Source organism: Falco rusticolus, chromosome 17 (genome assembly GCF_015220075.1).
Source record: "Falco rusticolus isolate bFalRus1 chromosome 17, bFalRus1.pri, whole genome shotgun sequence".
Lineage (NCBI taxonomy): Eukaryota > Metazoa > Chordata > Aves > Falconiformes > Falconidae > Falco > Falco rusticolus.
Window position 1 is genome coordinate 5,323,988 of NC_051203.1, and position 16,333 is coordinate 5,340,320.

Genomic DNA, 16,333 nt, shown 5'->3' on the forward strand with positions numbered 1-16,333 from the left:
CGACGCGAGATGAAAAGCGAGCGGGGCTGCTGGGAGATCCCGCTGCTTTGGCTCGACAGCTCCGGACCGGGGCTGATCCCTGTGGAAACAGGAGAGCGCGGCTCTGCTGGGCTGATGGCCACCGGCCGGTCAGCGGAGCGGCTCTGCCCCGCCTGCCCTGGCTGCCGTTGTCCCTGGGAAGGGCAGCAGGCAAAGGCAGCGCTCCCAGCTCCGCTCTCTTCCCGCAGTGGTCCGGTGCCCCAAGCCCGCAGTCGAGAGGGGAAGGATGACGCCACAGAGGTTCACGTTTCCCTACGGGGCGGCCGTGCGGTTCTCCTGTGACGAAGGCTTCATGCTGCACGGTGATGCTGAGAGCCGGTGCCTGGCCGACGGCGCCTGGCACCCCCCCCTGCCCACCTGCCAGCCAGGTGGGTGCCAGCCCCGGGCACAGTCGGCGGCCCTGTGACGGTGCAGGGAGGTTGGGGTGCAGCACTGTGTAGCTGTCTGTCCTTGGGGCTCCCTTAGTGCCTTCCCCTCTTTGTAGAAGAAAAAACTTCCAAAGCTGATGCTTACTAGGGAATAGCTGAATTTTTCTCGATGGTGCCGTGTAAAGGAGGCTCGCAGACAGGTCAGGAGACACCATCGTTACTCTTCAGCACACGTTCTTACTGACAAGTGTTGGTTCCGCAGACTCTTACGAATGGATGTCTGAACCGAGATGCTCTCAGAAAACAGCAAGTGTGTAACACCTCTCAGAGGCTGCTCTGACCTTCACCCTCCCCTCTTGAAGGGCTTGGGGAAGTAACTTTGCTTTAGTGTTTGGTTTCACAGCTCCCCAGACTAAAGTTCACCTGCACTGGCTCATTTTTCACAAACTTGGTAGGTTTTTCTCCCTCCATCATGCTGACCCGCTTGCTGAGCTGCCTTCTGCTCTGGGTTTTCCTTTCAGTTCTGTGTCCACAACCACAAGTGGCTAATGGAAAGCTGAAAAGCCCTTCGGATACTAAAATGTGGTACCAACCAAATGCGACAGTTACTTTTGAATGCCTTGATGGGTACCACTTTTCAGACGATGGAGACGTGTCTTTAGATGGCTCCAGGACAGCCACATGCTTGCCGGATGGCAACTGGACACCATTGCCCAAGTGTGTAAGTACCATAGTCTAGCTGAGTACCTGGATGGATGTTGTCTGACTTCTAATAAGAAAAATAACTGCTTAAACTTTTTAAAAGCTTCTGCTTTGGGGTACCGATGAGGGATGCAGTCTGTGTTGGGGGCAGTGCATGGCGAGTGGGGCAGATCGGACTCAAAGCTGAGGAGTGGGTGGCTCTCCACCTGCTGCAGTGCAACCTTACATGCCTTTTTCTGGGGTTTGTTTTGTTTTGTTTTTTAACAGAAGAAAGAAGGTGATGCTGATGTGTGCGAAGAGATTAATCATATTAAAACAGTCTTTGAATGTGGTGTGCCTATAGCAGAAGTGAAAACCCTGCTGGAAATACAAAAACTCTTCCTGGAGATTAAAAAGCTGAAGGTGGAACTAGAAGGCCTGGACGAGTGAGTCCTGTAACACACCGTAACGATCACTTTTCCTTTGATGAACATGCAGTTTGTGTAGTTGCAATATCTATAAGAAGGTTCTCGGTGAGTTTACGGTTCATGCTTGCATGCCTATAGCCAGAGGAACAATAACCAGTGTTTGGGAGACTGCTTTTGCCGTGCTGGATGCTAGAGCATAGAGGGCTCTTTGCTCTTTTCCTTGAATCTGACAAGCCTGATTCGCTATTTAACAAATGTATTGTTTCACATTATGTATTAGGAAGCACAGTAAGAGATTAAATAGAGCTTCTCCGAGTCACTGCACAAACCATGCTAAGCCGAGGGAAGGGGCACTGACGTCCGTACAAGTAAACTTCTAGCTGAGACACATGTCCAGCGGTTCTGTCTGAAGGTGCTTTTGCTGTAATCTTCCGGCAGGTGGTTTGCACACATGCTGCACCCTCTGCCGGTACTGAACTCAGCCTGTCATAGCATTAGCAGATTTTTTTCTATCTAGAAATAGTAGTGAAGTGAGCATTTAGCTATGGGATTTCCTGTAATCTAGCTCGTGATTGCTCTTCATCTGGTTAAGGGTGGTTACATAGAAGAAGTGCATTTGTAAAGGCTTCTATTACCATTTTTTTTTTTTAATCCCTGGATTCAAAAGAGGCAACAGGTTTCTGGCTCAGCAATCTCTCTTGGTGTCATCTTCCACGTCCCTATTTCTGGCAAGCAAATGCTAAGAGTAGATGTTGTATGTTTAAGTGTACAGAATCAGAGGGCAAAGATTATTCTTATTGCTTAATAAATGATGATCAGTTTATGTCACCCTGTGGTGCAGCCCTTCCCTGCAGGATTACAATAAAGATGGAGGTATAACCTGGGTTATCTCTTAATCTGTCATGTTGGCTGTAAATTAGGCAGATTTCCAGTTCCAATGATGGTTCTGATGGAGAGCTGAGTCCCAGCAGCCTGGGCTGGTCCTCAGGGTGCTCAGGGAGCTGCTGGTGCCTGGGCTCCGTGGGAAAAGGGAGAGCATTCACCTCCTGCACGAGTGATTTACAGCAGTGTATCATTGCCAGATGCTTGGTGTTATGAGTTGTTAGAGTTGCTTTAAATGTTACTAGAACCTAAAGCACCACACCCAAGGAAGAGATTGTGTCTCCCATCTTCACGCAGAAAGATGCTTTGGTAACACATCCTGTGTTTCACCACAACCTGGTGAGGATCTCTGCAATGAGAGGCGCTCCGACCCACTCCTGTCCTCCCTGCACCACGAGGAGAGCAGGGCTGCACCTTCCTGGTGTGGCACCTCGCTTCCCTCCGCGTTGAGCTCACCTGGGGCTGCAAACAGAAAGTGCCTTATCTCCCTGTGCCAGGCTCGAAACCCATAAGCATGAATAAGAGCTGGGTGTTACGTCCCACATGTACCAAGGAGCGTGCATTAGTAGTCCTGACTGATGTCAGCCGGGATATTTCAGAGCATTAGTCAGTACACAGATGTACTGGCTCACACTCACACCCATTCCTAATTACAAATAAATCAGGCAATCCAGAAAAAATTAACAAGCAATAAGGAAAATACTATTAGCTTTTGTTTCGCTAATTCTGCTTGTGGAAAAACTGTTTGCATTACCTGCCAGCAAATGAGTAGGCATTTTCCTATCCTGGATACGTCCTGGGGCTGAGTGGGAGTCTTTTCTGCTCTGGTAGCATATGGTTTTGGTAAAACTGTGCTAGGCAGTGCTCACTGCCCACCTCGGGTCAAATAAAAGGGTTGAGTTACTCCCCCATCCCTTATAGTTGGGCAGGAGGACTGGGAGGCTTTACCTGAGCATAGGGATGACAGTTGTCCCCCACCCCGGCTGCTCTCAGTGTCCCCACTGGCGGTTTCAGCTCCATGGTTCTGGAAAGATTTCCAATTTCCAAAGTTTGGCTGAGTCTGCTGCATCTCCTCCCAGCTTCAGAAACAGTCCCCTGGAGCCAATGGTGCTCCACAGAAGAGCACAGCAACTGCAGCAATGAAGCCTGGAGGACCAGGACAGGGGAAGCACCCAGGCACTCCAAGCTGCGGGGCACCCGCCAGGGCACGGGGGTCTGGTCACCCCGTGATGTTCCTGGCCTTGCTGGGGCTCCTAGGCATGCCTGTGGCTCACGGTGAGTACAGGGGCATGGGATGGGGGCCGGGGGGAGGGTCAGGTTGGGGACCAGCGAGACCTGCTTGATTCTCACTTTGCTCTTGGGGGCTGGTGGGGTGATACCACCCTCCTCCCTCAAGCCTGGACACCCATCGCTTGATGCTCTCATGGATGCAGCTCTGCTCGGTGTCTTTGCCCAGAGGGGAAGGCTGGGCCAGCCCAGCCACCCTCCTGGGATGCTCACTGGGGCTGGTGAAGGAGCCAGGGGATGGGGTCCTCACTCAAGGACATCTTCTCCTGTCACAGGTGACTGTGGGCCCCCACCTCACATGACCTACTCCAGACCATCCAGCGACGAGCCCACCAGCATCTTCCCCGTTGGATCCACGGTGATGTACATGTGCATCGAAGGCGCCATCAAAATCCCCGGGAAGGTGGACACGGTGAAGTGCCTGCCCGGTTCACGCTGGTCAAGACTGTCCGAGCCCTGCAGCCGTAAATACCTCCTTTCTCTGAAGCACAGCTCCCTTGCCTGTAAAATTTCTGTCCCTTACGGTGGCTGCTCTGCAATGGCCCCTCCTGACACCGTACGAACCCGCTTCCCTTGGCGGCTGCTCGTCAGAGCTGCTGAGGGGTGCAGGGTCCGTGCCTGTCGGCAAGGGGCTCAGTTGGACGGAGCCCAGGATGCTTCCATGCCTCCCGACCCCGGGCTGGCAGGAGCTGTGGAAGCTGCAGCATGCAATGCCCCACCGCACACGCATGCAGCTTCTGATTTCCTACTAAGAGCTTTGCCCACACGGTTAATGCATCATCACCTGCACTTTGCCAAAGATGCATTTGGCAGAGTAGCAGCCTGGTAAGAAAACAGAAGTAATTTGTGATGAACGTGAGGAGCTTTCCAAAAGCGCTGTAGCGAGAGCATTTCTGTGATTGTGAGGTTTATTTTGCATGCCTCCCGGCGGGCGGCTCTTCTAGACCCACTTTTCTTGACTTCCAGGGAGCTGTGGTGCCCCGACAAGGTTGCGGTTTGCTGCTCTGTCCAAGACGGACGCGAGGATTAATTTCTTTCCCGTTGGGACCAACGTGAGCTACGTCTGCCGCCCTGGCTACGAGAACACCTCGGAAAGCTCCCCCACCAGCACTTGCCTTGAAAACCTGACATGGTCCGAAGCTGCTGAGCTGTGCAGGAGTGAGTATCTCGGCTTTGCTCTCTCCGCTTGCCAAAAAGCAGGTCAGGTAGCTGCTCCAGCCCACGTGCTGAAATGCAGCCTGGTTGTCTTCCCAACAGCTACATGCTCAGTACAAAATAAGGTGGATATTTCTTGGATATAAGACTGAACAGCAGCAGTATCAATAATGTTCCTTGTTTGCCGCTGGCATAAACAGATTTGTTTGGATTTTCAGGTTAGGCAGTATGTTTGAGTCTGGACACAGCATATGCACAGGACAAATGGCAGTTTTCAATTCTAGTGCTGAGCTTCAAAATGAAGACAAAGCATGTATCTTGGTGAAATCCATGGAATATGGATTGTAGGATCCATATGTAAGATGATGTGGCAGCAATACATTTTTCACAGTCAGGTTACTGCCAATCTATTGAGATGGAAAAATCTGCAACTGTTCCCCTCTGCCCTCCTGCGAGGTGCTTACTGCTGGGGAGCACTTACAGGGACCCACACCTTCACCTGCGGCCGATTCTGGCTCCTGCCAGCTCCATTGTGACACGCGTGGAGTAAGACGCTTTGGTACCTTTGGGTACAACCCTCTAAGCCTGTCCCTTATTTAGACTTTTTTATTTCTCCATCCCCATGTGTTCTGCTAATGCTGGTCTCGTTCCCTGGCAGGGAGATCCTGCGGTGACCCGGGAGCGCTGCCCGCGGGCAGGATGGTCGTTCTTACAGATTTGCAGTTTGGTGCAAGAGTGAAGGTGTTTTGCGAGGACGGGTGAGTGGCGGGGCATGCCCCCAGCTCCGGTACACCGCTGCTGCTGCTGGAATACAGACTGCGATCCAGTGCAACGAGCTTGTGGGCACAGGCTGGGCTGCTATTTCACAGTATACCACTCCTACAGCGTTGCTCTGACTGCAGAGCGTGTGGCTGCTTTTCGTACTTGAATTACAGCTTTGGGCTGGGAAGGAATAAGACACAGCTGGAGGGAAGGGACTAGAGTCTGAGTTTATGGCTGCTTTTTCCTTCAGGAGTCGCCCAAAGGAAACTGAACTGCCCCAGGGTATATATCCCAGCAGGGCTGGTTGTACAGTCAGTTTGCAACGATAGACTTCAAAACAAGTTACTTAAAATGCTTCATCTTAACATATTTGAGATATATTAAATAATAAGGCTTTATGGTGGATTTTTTTAAATTCAGTGATGTTCAGCTGGAAAAGGGCACTGAAGCACACTTTCCATCTCAGTGAGCTGACTCATGCCTTCTGCCTGCTTCCAATATGCAGTGGACTGACCTGCAAAATTAAACTCTTGTAACTCCAGCTAGTGTTCCTCCCTCCCGAGCAGGAACTGACTGGCATCATCTGCCTTGTTCTGCCAGTCTTCACAGCTGTTCAAACATAACAGAGGTTTTTTTTTCTCCAGATGTTCCCTTAGGATGGACTTTAGGGAAATGACAGCATGTCCCACCCTTTTGGCCTTCAGCTAATTTTTGGAGATATACATCAGGGTGGAGGGATAATGTTACCTATCTAAGCAGGATTGGATACTATCAATCATGTCCAAATGATGATTTTTTTTTTGAACAGGAGGGTGTAATTCAGAGATTGGGGAAGGTGTCAGTCCTGTCAGAACAAGATGTAACCATTTTAGTGAAACATAGCTGCCTCTTGCCCCTCGCTGGTCCCTGCTGCATGTAGTGGATGCATTTGAATGTTTGCAGAGAGCAGCTGAGAAGGTAATGCCAGCACGCTGCTGGCACTTGCTTTTCTGGGAAAGCTTTAGCAACACAGCTACACCCTTACAACCCAAAAGCAACGTGCTAGGGAGGAGGTGGCACTGAAGGACACCTGGCACCCCACCCTCTACCACCAGCACAAGGGACTTCAGCAGATCCAGCTGACCAGCCTCGGTAACGCAGCATCGCTGCGAAGCGCAGGGGCTGAGCCACAGCCTTTCGAGATGCTGCGTGTGCTCAGGAGGGAGCTCCTCACCTGCCACCTCACCCGGGTGCCAGCAGCCTGCAGCCCAGCACCGTTCTCTGCCGGGAAGCAGGCAGTGAGAAATAGTCTCTGGGTCAGTAGATCCAAGCATCCGTGTGGGAATCCACAGCTAGCCTCAGCGCTGCGTGGCATCCAGTGCGTGCGCTGCTAGCCACCTGCTGCTGCTTCTCCTGCCTTTGCAATGGAAGATGCGCTCTGCAGCGAGGCAAAGGAGAGAATCAAAGCAGATTAACAAGGATCCTGGCAGAGGGCAAGGTGAAGGAGCTCTCCTGTTAACCAGCGTGTATCTGCACATCTGCTCGCTTTAAAACTGCCTTTTCTATGCTGCTGATCACGCTGGTACCGGGAGGGGAAATTGTTTTCAGTTCCTGGCTAGTTACACATTTTTTTCTTTTCATGTCTATTTTCACTTAGGTACAAATTAGATGGGAGTCATTTCATCCAGTGTCAGCTTAAAGGAAATGATGTTGAATGGAGTAAACTTCCAACTTGCAAACGTAAGATTAATCCAACCTTACTTTTGACTTTGCTCCAGTAGATCCTGCATCCTGACCTCTAGTCTAACCTGCCTTCACACCCCTGTTTTTGTTGGTGGTGTGTGGCAGATCTGTCACCGACACTGCAGCTGAGAAACACCCATTTGGCTGCTGGTGCTGTATTTCAGCAGTTTTGTTCCCACAAGATCAACATATTTTCTCATGACTTTAAGTTTGCAGTGGAGATGATGGGGTGAGATTTCAAGGGATCATGAGCCAGGGCATGGCAAGTTCATTTTCTGTGAGCCTTGGAGTGAGGGGGAGAAAGACATGACAGCAGGAACACTTAAGAAACAAGAGAGAGAATCGAGACAGAAGGCAGGGCTATTTACCTGTCCTCAGTTGTCCAGAAAGTTTATTGCCTTCAGGAATCCTAGGTGGACCCAGGAAACATTTTGCATTTTCATTATTACTGAAACTTTTAGCAATACCCATGTTGATCTTCTTTCCTGCAGTAATTACCTGCTCTTCACCTCCTCAAATTAGCAACGGAAAGCATGATGGTGAAGGTGTAGAAAAATTCGCTTACAACACAACCGTGACTTACAGCTGTGAGTCTGGCTTCCAGCTCGTTGGAAATGTAAGCATCCGTTGCACGAGTGTGGACAAAACAAACGGTGTCTGGAGCGGAGCTGCGCCTGAATGCAAAGGTGGTTTCATCTGAATTTAATGTTTATTTTTAGTATTTAGTATGCACCGGCCTAAAATATTATGATTGCTTAGTACAGGACATGTCAGGTGTAAGTCATACTGCAGTTTTAAAAAGAAAAAGTGCAGTGCTGCTACAGTGAGTAAGGAATGAACCGTCTGTGCGGGAAAAGCATAGTGCTCCTAGCAATACCTGCTCTTTACACCCTAGAGAAAAGGACATCTGTCAAACAAGGAGCAAAAGAAATGGAAAGGAGTCCTGTTCCCCAAAGTGAGTCAAAATGATTCTATATTGAATCAAGTCCCACGTTTCCCAACTGAATTTGCTCCTTATCACATTTCTATCAAAAAATCCATTTAATGAATTTCACACCGTGATTTTCATTCTTTCAGGATCCCGTGGAAATGGCATCCAGCTATCTAAGAAGGCTTTGACCTGGGAAATGAAGCTCAGCCTTTATAAAAAGGCACTCCAAAATACCATCTCCTTCTCCCATTCTTCTTCCATCTCCAAGACACCAGGTCAGTCCTGGAGGCTCATTTGGAGCCGAGGGGAACTCGTCAATGGGACTCCCTGCTTACTCCCAGTCCCATACCTGGAGTTTTCTTCCCCCCCCCCCCCCGCCCATGTTTCTCAACAGTGTCCAGGAATTGTGCTACCTCAGCCTTCAGATTTGTTCTACCTCTGTACAAAACCCAAAGCTACTATTCTCGTGGGACCAGCCAAGCATTCATGTGTCTTCCAAAGTACATGGGGATCTCTGGCATCCTCCCCCAAGCTGGCTGCTTTGAAAACTTAAAACGGTCCAAAGTTGCATCATTTTGTGGAAGTGAGTGATTCTTTTTTTTTTTTTTTTTTGTTGTAGTCTTTTCTTCTATAATTTTTCTCTGTATAATTTGTATTTTTCACTGGTTGGGCATCTGGTTCAAAGCTGGGGTTTGAGTGTACTGACCTCCTCCTCTTACAAAAGCTTTGCTTTTTATGAAACGTATTTTCATTTATCAATTGTTTCCTTGCCATCGTGCTACTACAGGTTCCATTTAACTCAATTTTTGCCACATTGAAAAGCAAGAGATACCTTTGTACCACGTAACCTTCAGAGTGCTGGGGCTTCTGTCCCCGTTCCGACAGCGAGGTCACTAATGCTGATCTTGTTCCACATCAGTGAGGTCGTGGGCAGCCAGAAGGAGCTGGACATGGCAGAAGTGCTGCTACAACAGGTTCCCCACCCGCTGCAAAAGATTATTTTACCCATAACGAAAGGGTGAGTGTCAGCTGTGTTGGAAACTATGTCTGAGAGGGAACTAGAAGCATTTAATTGTAAGCAATAAAGGCAAAACGCTCACCAGAGGGTCTCGCTACCCAGCTGGAGGCTGGTGAAAAGCACTTCTCTGGTGTCAGGGTCAAGCTGGACTCCCCCATCCCTGAGCCACGTCTCTTGGGTCAACAGCAGAAAAATTGTCACTCCTGTGGTGTGGTGGGTTTTGTTCGTGAATCTGCACAGCCCAGGGCTGTAACATGAACGTGATGAGGCTGGTGGTTAAGTCCAGGTCCAGAAATGCCCCCGTGTATGTCCAGCGTGGCCAGGAGGGATTTTCCCCATTGCGCCATCATTTCTCAAAGGTGGGGTTTGTTCCAACCTGCTAGCATTGCCAGGCTGGTGGCTGGGACCAAAAGCCCAAGGTATTTGACTGGACTGCTAAAGAAAGAATCCAAGAACCTCCCTAGTGGGGCTAAAGGTGGGTAACGGGGCTGCATGGTTGGGCGCTTGTGGAAGTGTCTGTAGGAAAGATGTGGCAGCGGTGTCAGTGTATGAAAAGGGCTCCAAGAAGGGTTTTGCAGGCTTTAAAGGAAATATTTGGTGATGTTGTGCCCTCAGTAGGAGCAAATGAAGGCTAGAAGCATCCTAGATGATACAACATGGAAGGAAAGGGGAAAACTTCATCCTTTGTTTCTGCCTAGAAGTTTCTACTCGGCTCTATTATCTAGTGTCAGAATGAAGATTGAGTTAAAGATCTCTTCCTGTTGGCTTTTCTTTCTTTTACTCTTGTCATACTTGGCACATCTTAAGGAGATTGTGTCAAAGCAGCAGCTTGACATGCAGCCTCAAGTGTGGGAAATGCCATTTTGCATTGTGCTTCAGGAATTTGGCTCCGCTGCCCCAAAACTTGGGTCCTGTAAGACCAGCCCCTCGGTGCCAGAAGGCTGGAGCACGGGATGAGGTGGGGGGAAAAGGAACAACACCTGAAACCAGCCTTGAGGCTTTGAAGAAGGAATTGATTTGGGCCTTTCTGCAGTGCAATGCTAAAATTCACCCCAGACTGGGTGGGTTTTCAAAAATCTGAGCAAGAATCTTCTAATAGAAAACTTAACTCTCTTTGAAACTACAGCTGGCCCAGTCTTTGCCTGGGTGTTTCCTTCCCCCAGGCTGTGTGTACATCCCATGGGAAGCATGGTGGGAAGTGCATGGGAAGATTTATCTGTAGCTTTGAAGCAGTTTATCTGTGATGGGGCTGCTCTCCTTCAGTGACACCATGACCAAGGGACCCCCCTGTGGACGAAACCCTGGCAGGTGGCATTTGCACTTCCCTTGCATAGTTGCAACAACAACTGTTGTGTGCTGCTCTTCCCGTCATCTCACTGTAGATGTAGACAAGGCACGCGGTGAAATGGGATCCCACCGATCTAAGTATATCGTTATCTTTTAAAGAGAATTAGGGCTGTAAGCAGGAGGCGTGCAGGAGGGCGCCACGTTCTGTTCCTGAGGCGCCCCACGCAATGGTTGTACTTGTTAGGACTCTTACACTTTATAACAAAGAATAAGCTCGATCAGGTCTGCCCCACCTTACATGTACAAAATATATATTTTTAATTGTGAGATGTTTTAATGTTCCAAGAAATAGATTGAAAATTACTTACGCAAAAGTTGGGTAATTCCCATAGCTGCTTCTCCCATCTGGTTTTTACCTTTTTCAGCAATTTTCTCCTTACACCCTGAATCCAATTATAATTCCTTACTGATCAGGCCAGCCTTTTTTCAGGCTGGGGGTGGGAAGCTGCAGTTTCTCAGAACCGCCTCAGGCTTTCTGCAGAATTGCTGACAGAACTCGGTTATGTCACAACCAGTTTGACTCGGTGTTTCCACAACCACAGATTTCCTTTTTTGCTAGCAACACGGAGCTGCTGGCAAAGCAATCCCTGTAAATAGACTCCCCGGACGGACGGACTGTCGGAGACCCCCACCGCCCCGCTGAGCTGCTCCCTCCACACCCCAGGAATCTCTGGCTGCAGCCTGGGCCAGTGACAGATACGCCCACGGCAGCTGCCAGCGGGGTTGTGCCAACAGCAAAATACCGACTTCCCCGTCTTGCAAAACTGTAAACTTATTTTAGGAAATCATCCTGCTTTGCACACTAAACGGAATGACAATCTTTCTATCTTCAGTACTTTAAGCACTTGATTTAGCAAAAGCTTTTTTTTTGTATCAGACACAAGTTCTTTGCAGTTTGTATTTCTGCTCAGACTACATGAAAGATAACAGCCACGCATGGTCTGGCTATATCTGCTCATCTCCTGCTGTAACGGAGCTACTTCTGCCTTGCAGACAGAGGAAGGCAGCTCTGCAACGCTGCAGGCTGTGAGCACAGGCTACATGCAGACACAGAGGAGTAACTGCTAAGTGCACTCTCCAGTGCTGTCCCAGTGCAACAGAGGGACTGGAAATGTCAAGTCTACGGTGTTGGCTGCTCACCACCTTTGTCCTATACCGAATGCTAAAGCTCCCAAAGCCTTTCTGGGATTTTATTTTCATTTAGTAATAAATGATAATCATTTATAAAGGATAACCTGTGAATTCAGCTGCCTGCTGTTCCCTTTTCTTATTTTGTGCTCTTTTCAAGAAGGTATCTGCTTTTAGGTACAGCTTGGCAATATTCAGATTTGATCAGTTCTTTATCAGCATTCCTATTTATTTTCTCAATGGCTTCCTATGCACATTTAACTTGGTTTTTTTTAAAAAAAAAAAAACAAACAACCACAACAGGAAAGAAAGAAAGAAAGGAAGGAAACGTATGCGGTAATGTTTGGGAATGTGTTTCTAGTAAGTCGTCTGAAAATGAAAGCTGAAGCGATGGCAATTGGCCTTCATCCTATTTGGCCAGCCTGGTCCTGAGCTCTGCAGCCCCTCTGCTCCGGCTCCCAGCTCAGCCCGCCGGCGCCTGGGGTCGGTCCCAGCAAGGCTCTGGGAGCTGTGGGCCACATCCCAGGCTGCTGCCCTGCGCGGGGGTGGCAGGAGCTCGTGGGAGCGGGCAGGGAGCCGAGGCCAGGTTTCCATGGAAAGCCCAAGAGCAGCTCTGGCAGGTCAACCCCTGGTATTGCTGGAAACATCATGCTGTTCCAGTGGGAGCCTGGCAGCGTAGGGGCATGGAGCAGCATGGGTCAGGCTCCTCGCTCTACGTGCTTCCACTTCGGCCGTTGCCATCTGCTTGGCCTGATTTCTGCAGCACGGGGAAGGGATGTTGGAGCAAGATAAAGCAGAGCCCCCCCGGCAGCTCCAGCTGAGCAGGCGCAGAATGGCTATCGCAGGGCTCAGCTGCTGGGGCAGCTCCTCAGCGGGAGGTTTCGGTGCCTGGTCAGTTACTGGGGCAATACAGGGCAAACTGGGACAGCAGATGTGGGTGGCAGAGAGACAGGGGACGGGTGGTCTGAGCCTGGTGGTCTCGGCAGGTAGAGGTGCCTCTTGCTTTCCTAGGCAGCCTGGTTCAAGGGGTTAGCAAGGACACCCTGTTAGCAAGGGGGTGTCACAGAGTTGAATCTACAGCAGTTGGTTCTTCCGATGCACGGGTGAACAGAGGAGACTCGACATTAAAAGAAGTCTTTGCCAAAACCTTCTCAACACCTTGCAGGCCCGTGCTGAGCTCGCTGCTGTGAGCTATTACAAGACAACTCCTCAGCATTTAAAGCATTATCTTTTTTTCCCTGTTAGCAACTTTCTTTTGAATTTTGCAGCTACCACCCCAATTCAGACCTGAGAGGGGCAGTGACCTATAAAAATATGTGGCTCAGATATCACCACCTAATTTGTCAATGTGTTCACAAGTATTTCAAAGGAATGTGTTATCGAAGCTGCTTGATTCCCTCCCTTAAGAAAACACCTCTTGGCCTCATTGCAAATGCTTTTGTTACTTACATCTGCTTGGAACTTAAATTGTATTGGAAAACAAAATGGGGGGAGGGGGGTGGGGGTGATTTTGAGCTTCTTAGTGGAAACGTTACTCTTTCCTGGATAACAAGGGCAGGCTGCTGCTGGCTGCCCTTTCCTCAGGGTGGGGTGACACATCCTGGCAGTATCATCGCCTCAGCCTTTCCTTTGGCTCTTCCCGCATCCCCAGGCAGCGATCCCAGAGCAGCCCTGCTTTCCCCCGTGGGCACCCCTGAGCCTCGGCAGGCAGCACAGCCTCTCGTTCGAGGAGTTTTGTGTTTAACTAGGAGAGTTACAGTGGCAATGTTGGTATCCCCATTGCCCTGTCTTGTGCGCAGGTGTTGGCAGAAGCAGCTCAATTAGCAGCTTTGAGGTGGGTCTGATTTACAGCCCCCTGGGCTCCTGTGCACCCCGCGGGCTGGAGGGGGGCCCTCGGCTTCTTCTCTTCTTGTAGGAAAACCTCCCTTCACCCAGGTCTCCTCCTAGGGACGGGCAGGTGACGTTTGAAGGCAGTTTGAGGGGGCCTGGCAGGGGGTTGGTGCCCCCGTGCTGGGCTCCCTGGGCCCGATGCTGTCAGAGAGGGCAGGAGGCGCCCATGAAGGCGCAGCTCTCGTCCCTGCACGCAGCAGGGCCAGCGCTGGGGCACCCATGGGACCTGCTGTACGCTCCTGGTGTGGGGCGTGCTGCAGGGTTCACCGCTGGAGCGGGCAAGACCCATGTGCTGCCCTTTTTGTGGTTTATTTTGGTTTATTTTATTTGAGGTTTTATATATATCTATATAATTATTATTTATTTTATTTTAAACTGTATTTTCTATTTCATTTTATTTTCCTTTGGGGCTTGATAGCTTTGGAGAGCAGGGTGTCTTTCCTGGAAGGTGCAGAGAAAAGACTTGCACAGGAGCGACTGAGGCCGCGGGTGTGCTCCACAGAGCCTCGCTGCATCCCCCCCCGCTGCATCCCCCCCCCGCTGCATCCCCCCCGCGCTGCATCCCCCCCCGCTGCATCCCCCCGCTGCATCCCCCCACGATGCATCCCCCCCCGCTGCATCCCCCCCGCTATGCATCCTCCCGCTGCATCCCCCCCCCCCGATGCATCCCCCCCGCTGCATCCCCCCCCGCTGCATCCCTCCCCCCAAGATGCATCCCCCCCGCTATGCATCCCCCCCGCTGCATCCCCCCCCCCGCTGCATCCCCACCGCTGCATCCCCCCCGCTGCATCCCCCCCCGCTGCATCCCCCCCCCACGATGCATCCCCCCCGCTATGCATCCCCCACGATGCATCCCCCCCCCACGATGCATCCCCCCCGCTGCATCCCCCCCGCTGCATCCCCCCCGCTGCATCCCCCCCCGCTGCACCCCCCCGCTATGCATCCCCCCCCGCTGCATCCCCCCCCCGCTGCATCCCCCACGATGCATCCCCCCACGATGCATCCCCCCCCGCTGCATCCCCCCGCTGCATCCCCCCACGATGCATCCCCCCCCGCTGCATCCCCCCCGCTATGCATCCTCCCGCTGCATCCCCCCCCCCACGATGCATCCCCCCGCTGCATCCCCCCCGCTGCATCCCTCCCCCCAAGATGCATCCCCCCCGCTATGCATCCCCCCCGCTGCATCCCCCCCCCCGCTGCATCCCCACCGCTGCATCCCCCCCGCTGCATTCCCCCCCGCTGCATCCCCCCCCCACGATGCATCCCCCCGCTATGCATCCCCCACGATGCATCCCCCCCCCACGATGCATCCCCACCGCTGCATCCCCCACGATGCATCCCTCCCGCTGCATCCCCCCCCGCTGCACCCCCCCGCTATGCATCCCCCCCCGCTGCATCCCCCCCCGCTGCATCCCCCCCGCTGCATCCCCCCTGCTGCATCCCCCCCCGCTGCATCCCCCACAATACATCCCCCCACGATGCATCCCCCCCACGATGCATCCCCCCCGCTATGCATCCCCCCCGCTGCATCCCCCACGATGCATCCCCCCCCCGCTGCATCCCCCCGCTGCAATCCCCCCCCGCTGCATCCTCCCCCCGCTGCACCCCCCCACGATGCATCCCCCTCGCTGCATCCCCCCCCGCTGCATCCCCCCCGCTGCATCCTCCCCCCGCTGCACCCCCCCGCTATGCATCCCCCCCGCTGCATCCCCCCCGCTGCATCCCCCCCCGCTGCATCCCCCCACGATGCATCCCCCCACGATGCATCCCCCCCACGATGCATCCCCCCCGCTATGCATCCCCCCCGCTGCAATCCCCCACGATGCATCCCCCCCCCGATGCATCCCCCCCGCTGCATCCCCCCCCGATGCATCCTCCCCCCGCTGCACCCCCCCGCTGCATCCTCCCCCCGCTGCACCCCCCCGCTATGCATCCCCCCCGCTGCATCCCCCCCCGCTGCATCCCCCGCGGAGCCCCCCGCGCTGCAGACGGGCGGTGCGCGGGAGGTTTCCCAGCGACGGGGTGGCGGGAGGGGGAGCCGGGGCGGTGCAGGCCCGGGGGGGCGGCGCTGCTCCCGGCTGTACGTCCCACTGCCGGGGCCGCTCCCCCCGCGCCGGAGGCCGGAGCCCCGGTCGGGGCCGGCCGGGCGGTGCTGGGCTGTCCGCTCCGCTCCCGCTCCCGCTCCCGGTCCCGCTCCGCTCCCCACAGCGATGGGCTCCGGGCGCCGCCGCTCGCCCCTGCCCGCGCTGCTGGTGCTGCTGGTGCTGCTGGTGCTGCCGCCCGCGGCGTGGAGTGAGTCCACGGGGGGGGTGGGGGCCGCGCGGTGAGCCCTGGCACCCCTGCGTGTGCCCGTGTGCGTGTGTGCCCTGTGCGCGTGTACTCCATGTGTTGTGTGTGTGCGCCCTGTGTGCATGTGCCGCATGTCTGTGCTCTGTGTGTGTGCTCCATGTGTATGTGTGCCCTGTGTGTGTGTGTGCCCCAGGTATACATGTGCCCCATGTGTGTGTGCTTCATGTATATATGTGCCCTGTGTGTGTGCGTGCCCCATATATATGTGCCCCATGTGTGTGCTCTCTGTGTGTGCCCTGTGTCTGTGCCCACCCCATGTGCATGTGTGCACATGCCCCGTTTGTGTGCTCCATGTGCATGCATGTGCTCTGCGTGCATGTGCTCACCTGTGTGTGCTCCATGCGTG

General features: G+C 52.9%; 1 protein-coding gene across 1 annotated transcript in view; it reads left to right on the forward strand.

The window, feature by feature from the left end:
• The window catches only part of LOC119158598, a 75,524-nt gene that overhangs the window by 14,505 nt on the left and 44,686 nt on the right, over positions 1-16,333 (forward strand). The window contains 9 exon segments of the mRNA XM_037410742.1: positions 228-407; positions 929-1,128; positions 1,377-1,534; positions 1,955-1,985; positions 3,478-3,673; positions 3,961-4,149; positions 4,652-4,890; positions 7,641-8,021; positions 15,627-15,930. Coding sequence (XP_037266639.1) covers positions 228-407; positions 929-1,128; positions 1,377-1,534; positions 1,955-1,985; positions 3,478-3,673; positions 3,961-4,149; positions 4,652-4,890; positions 7,641-8,021; positions 15,627-15,930 — 1,878 coding nt within the window.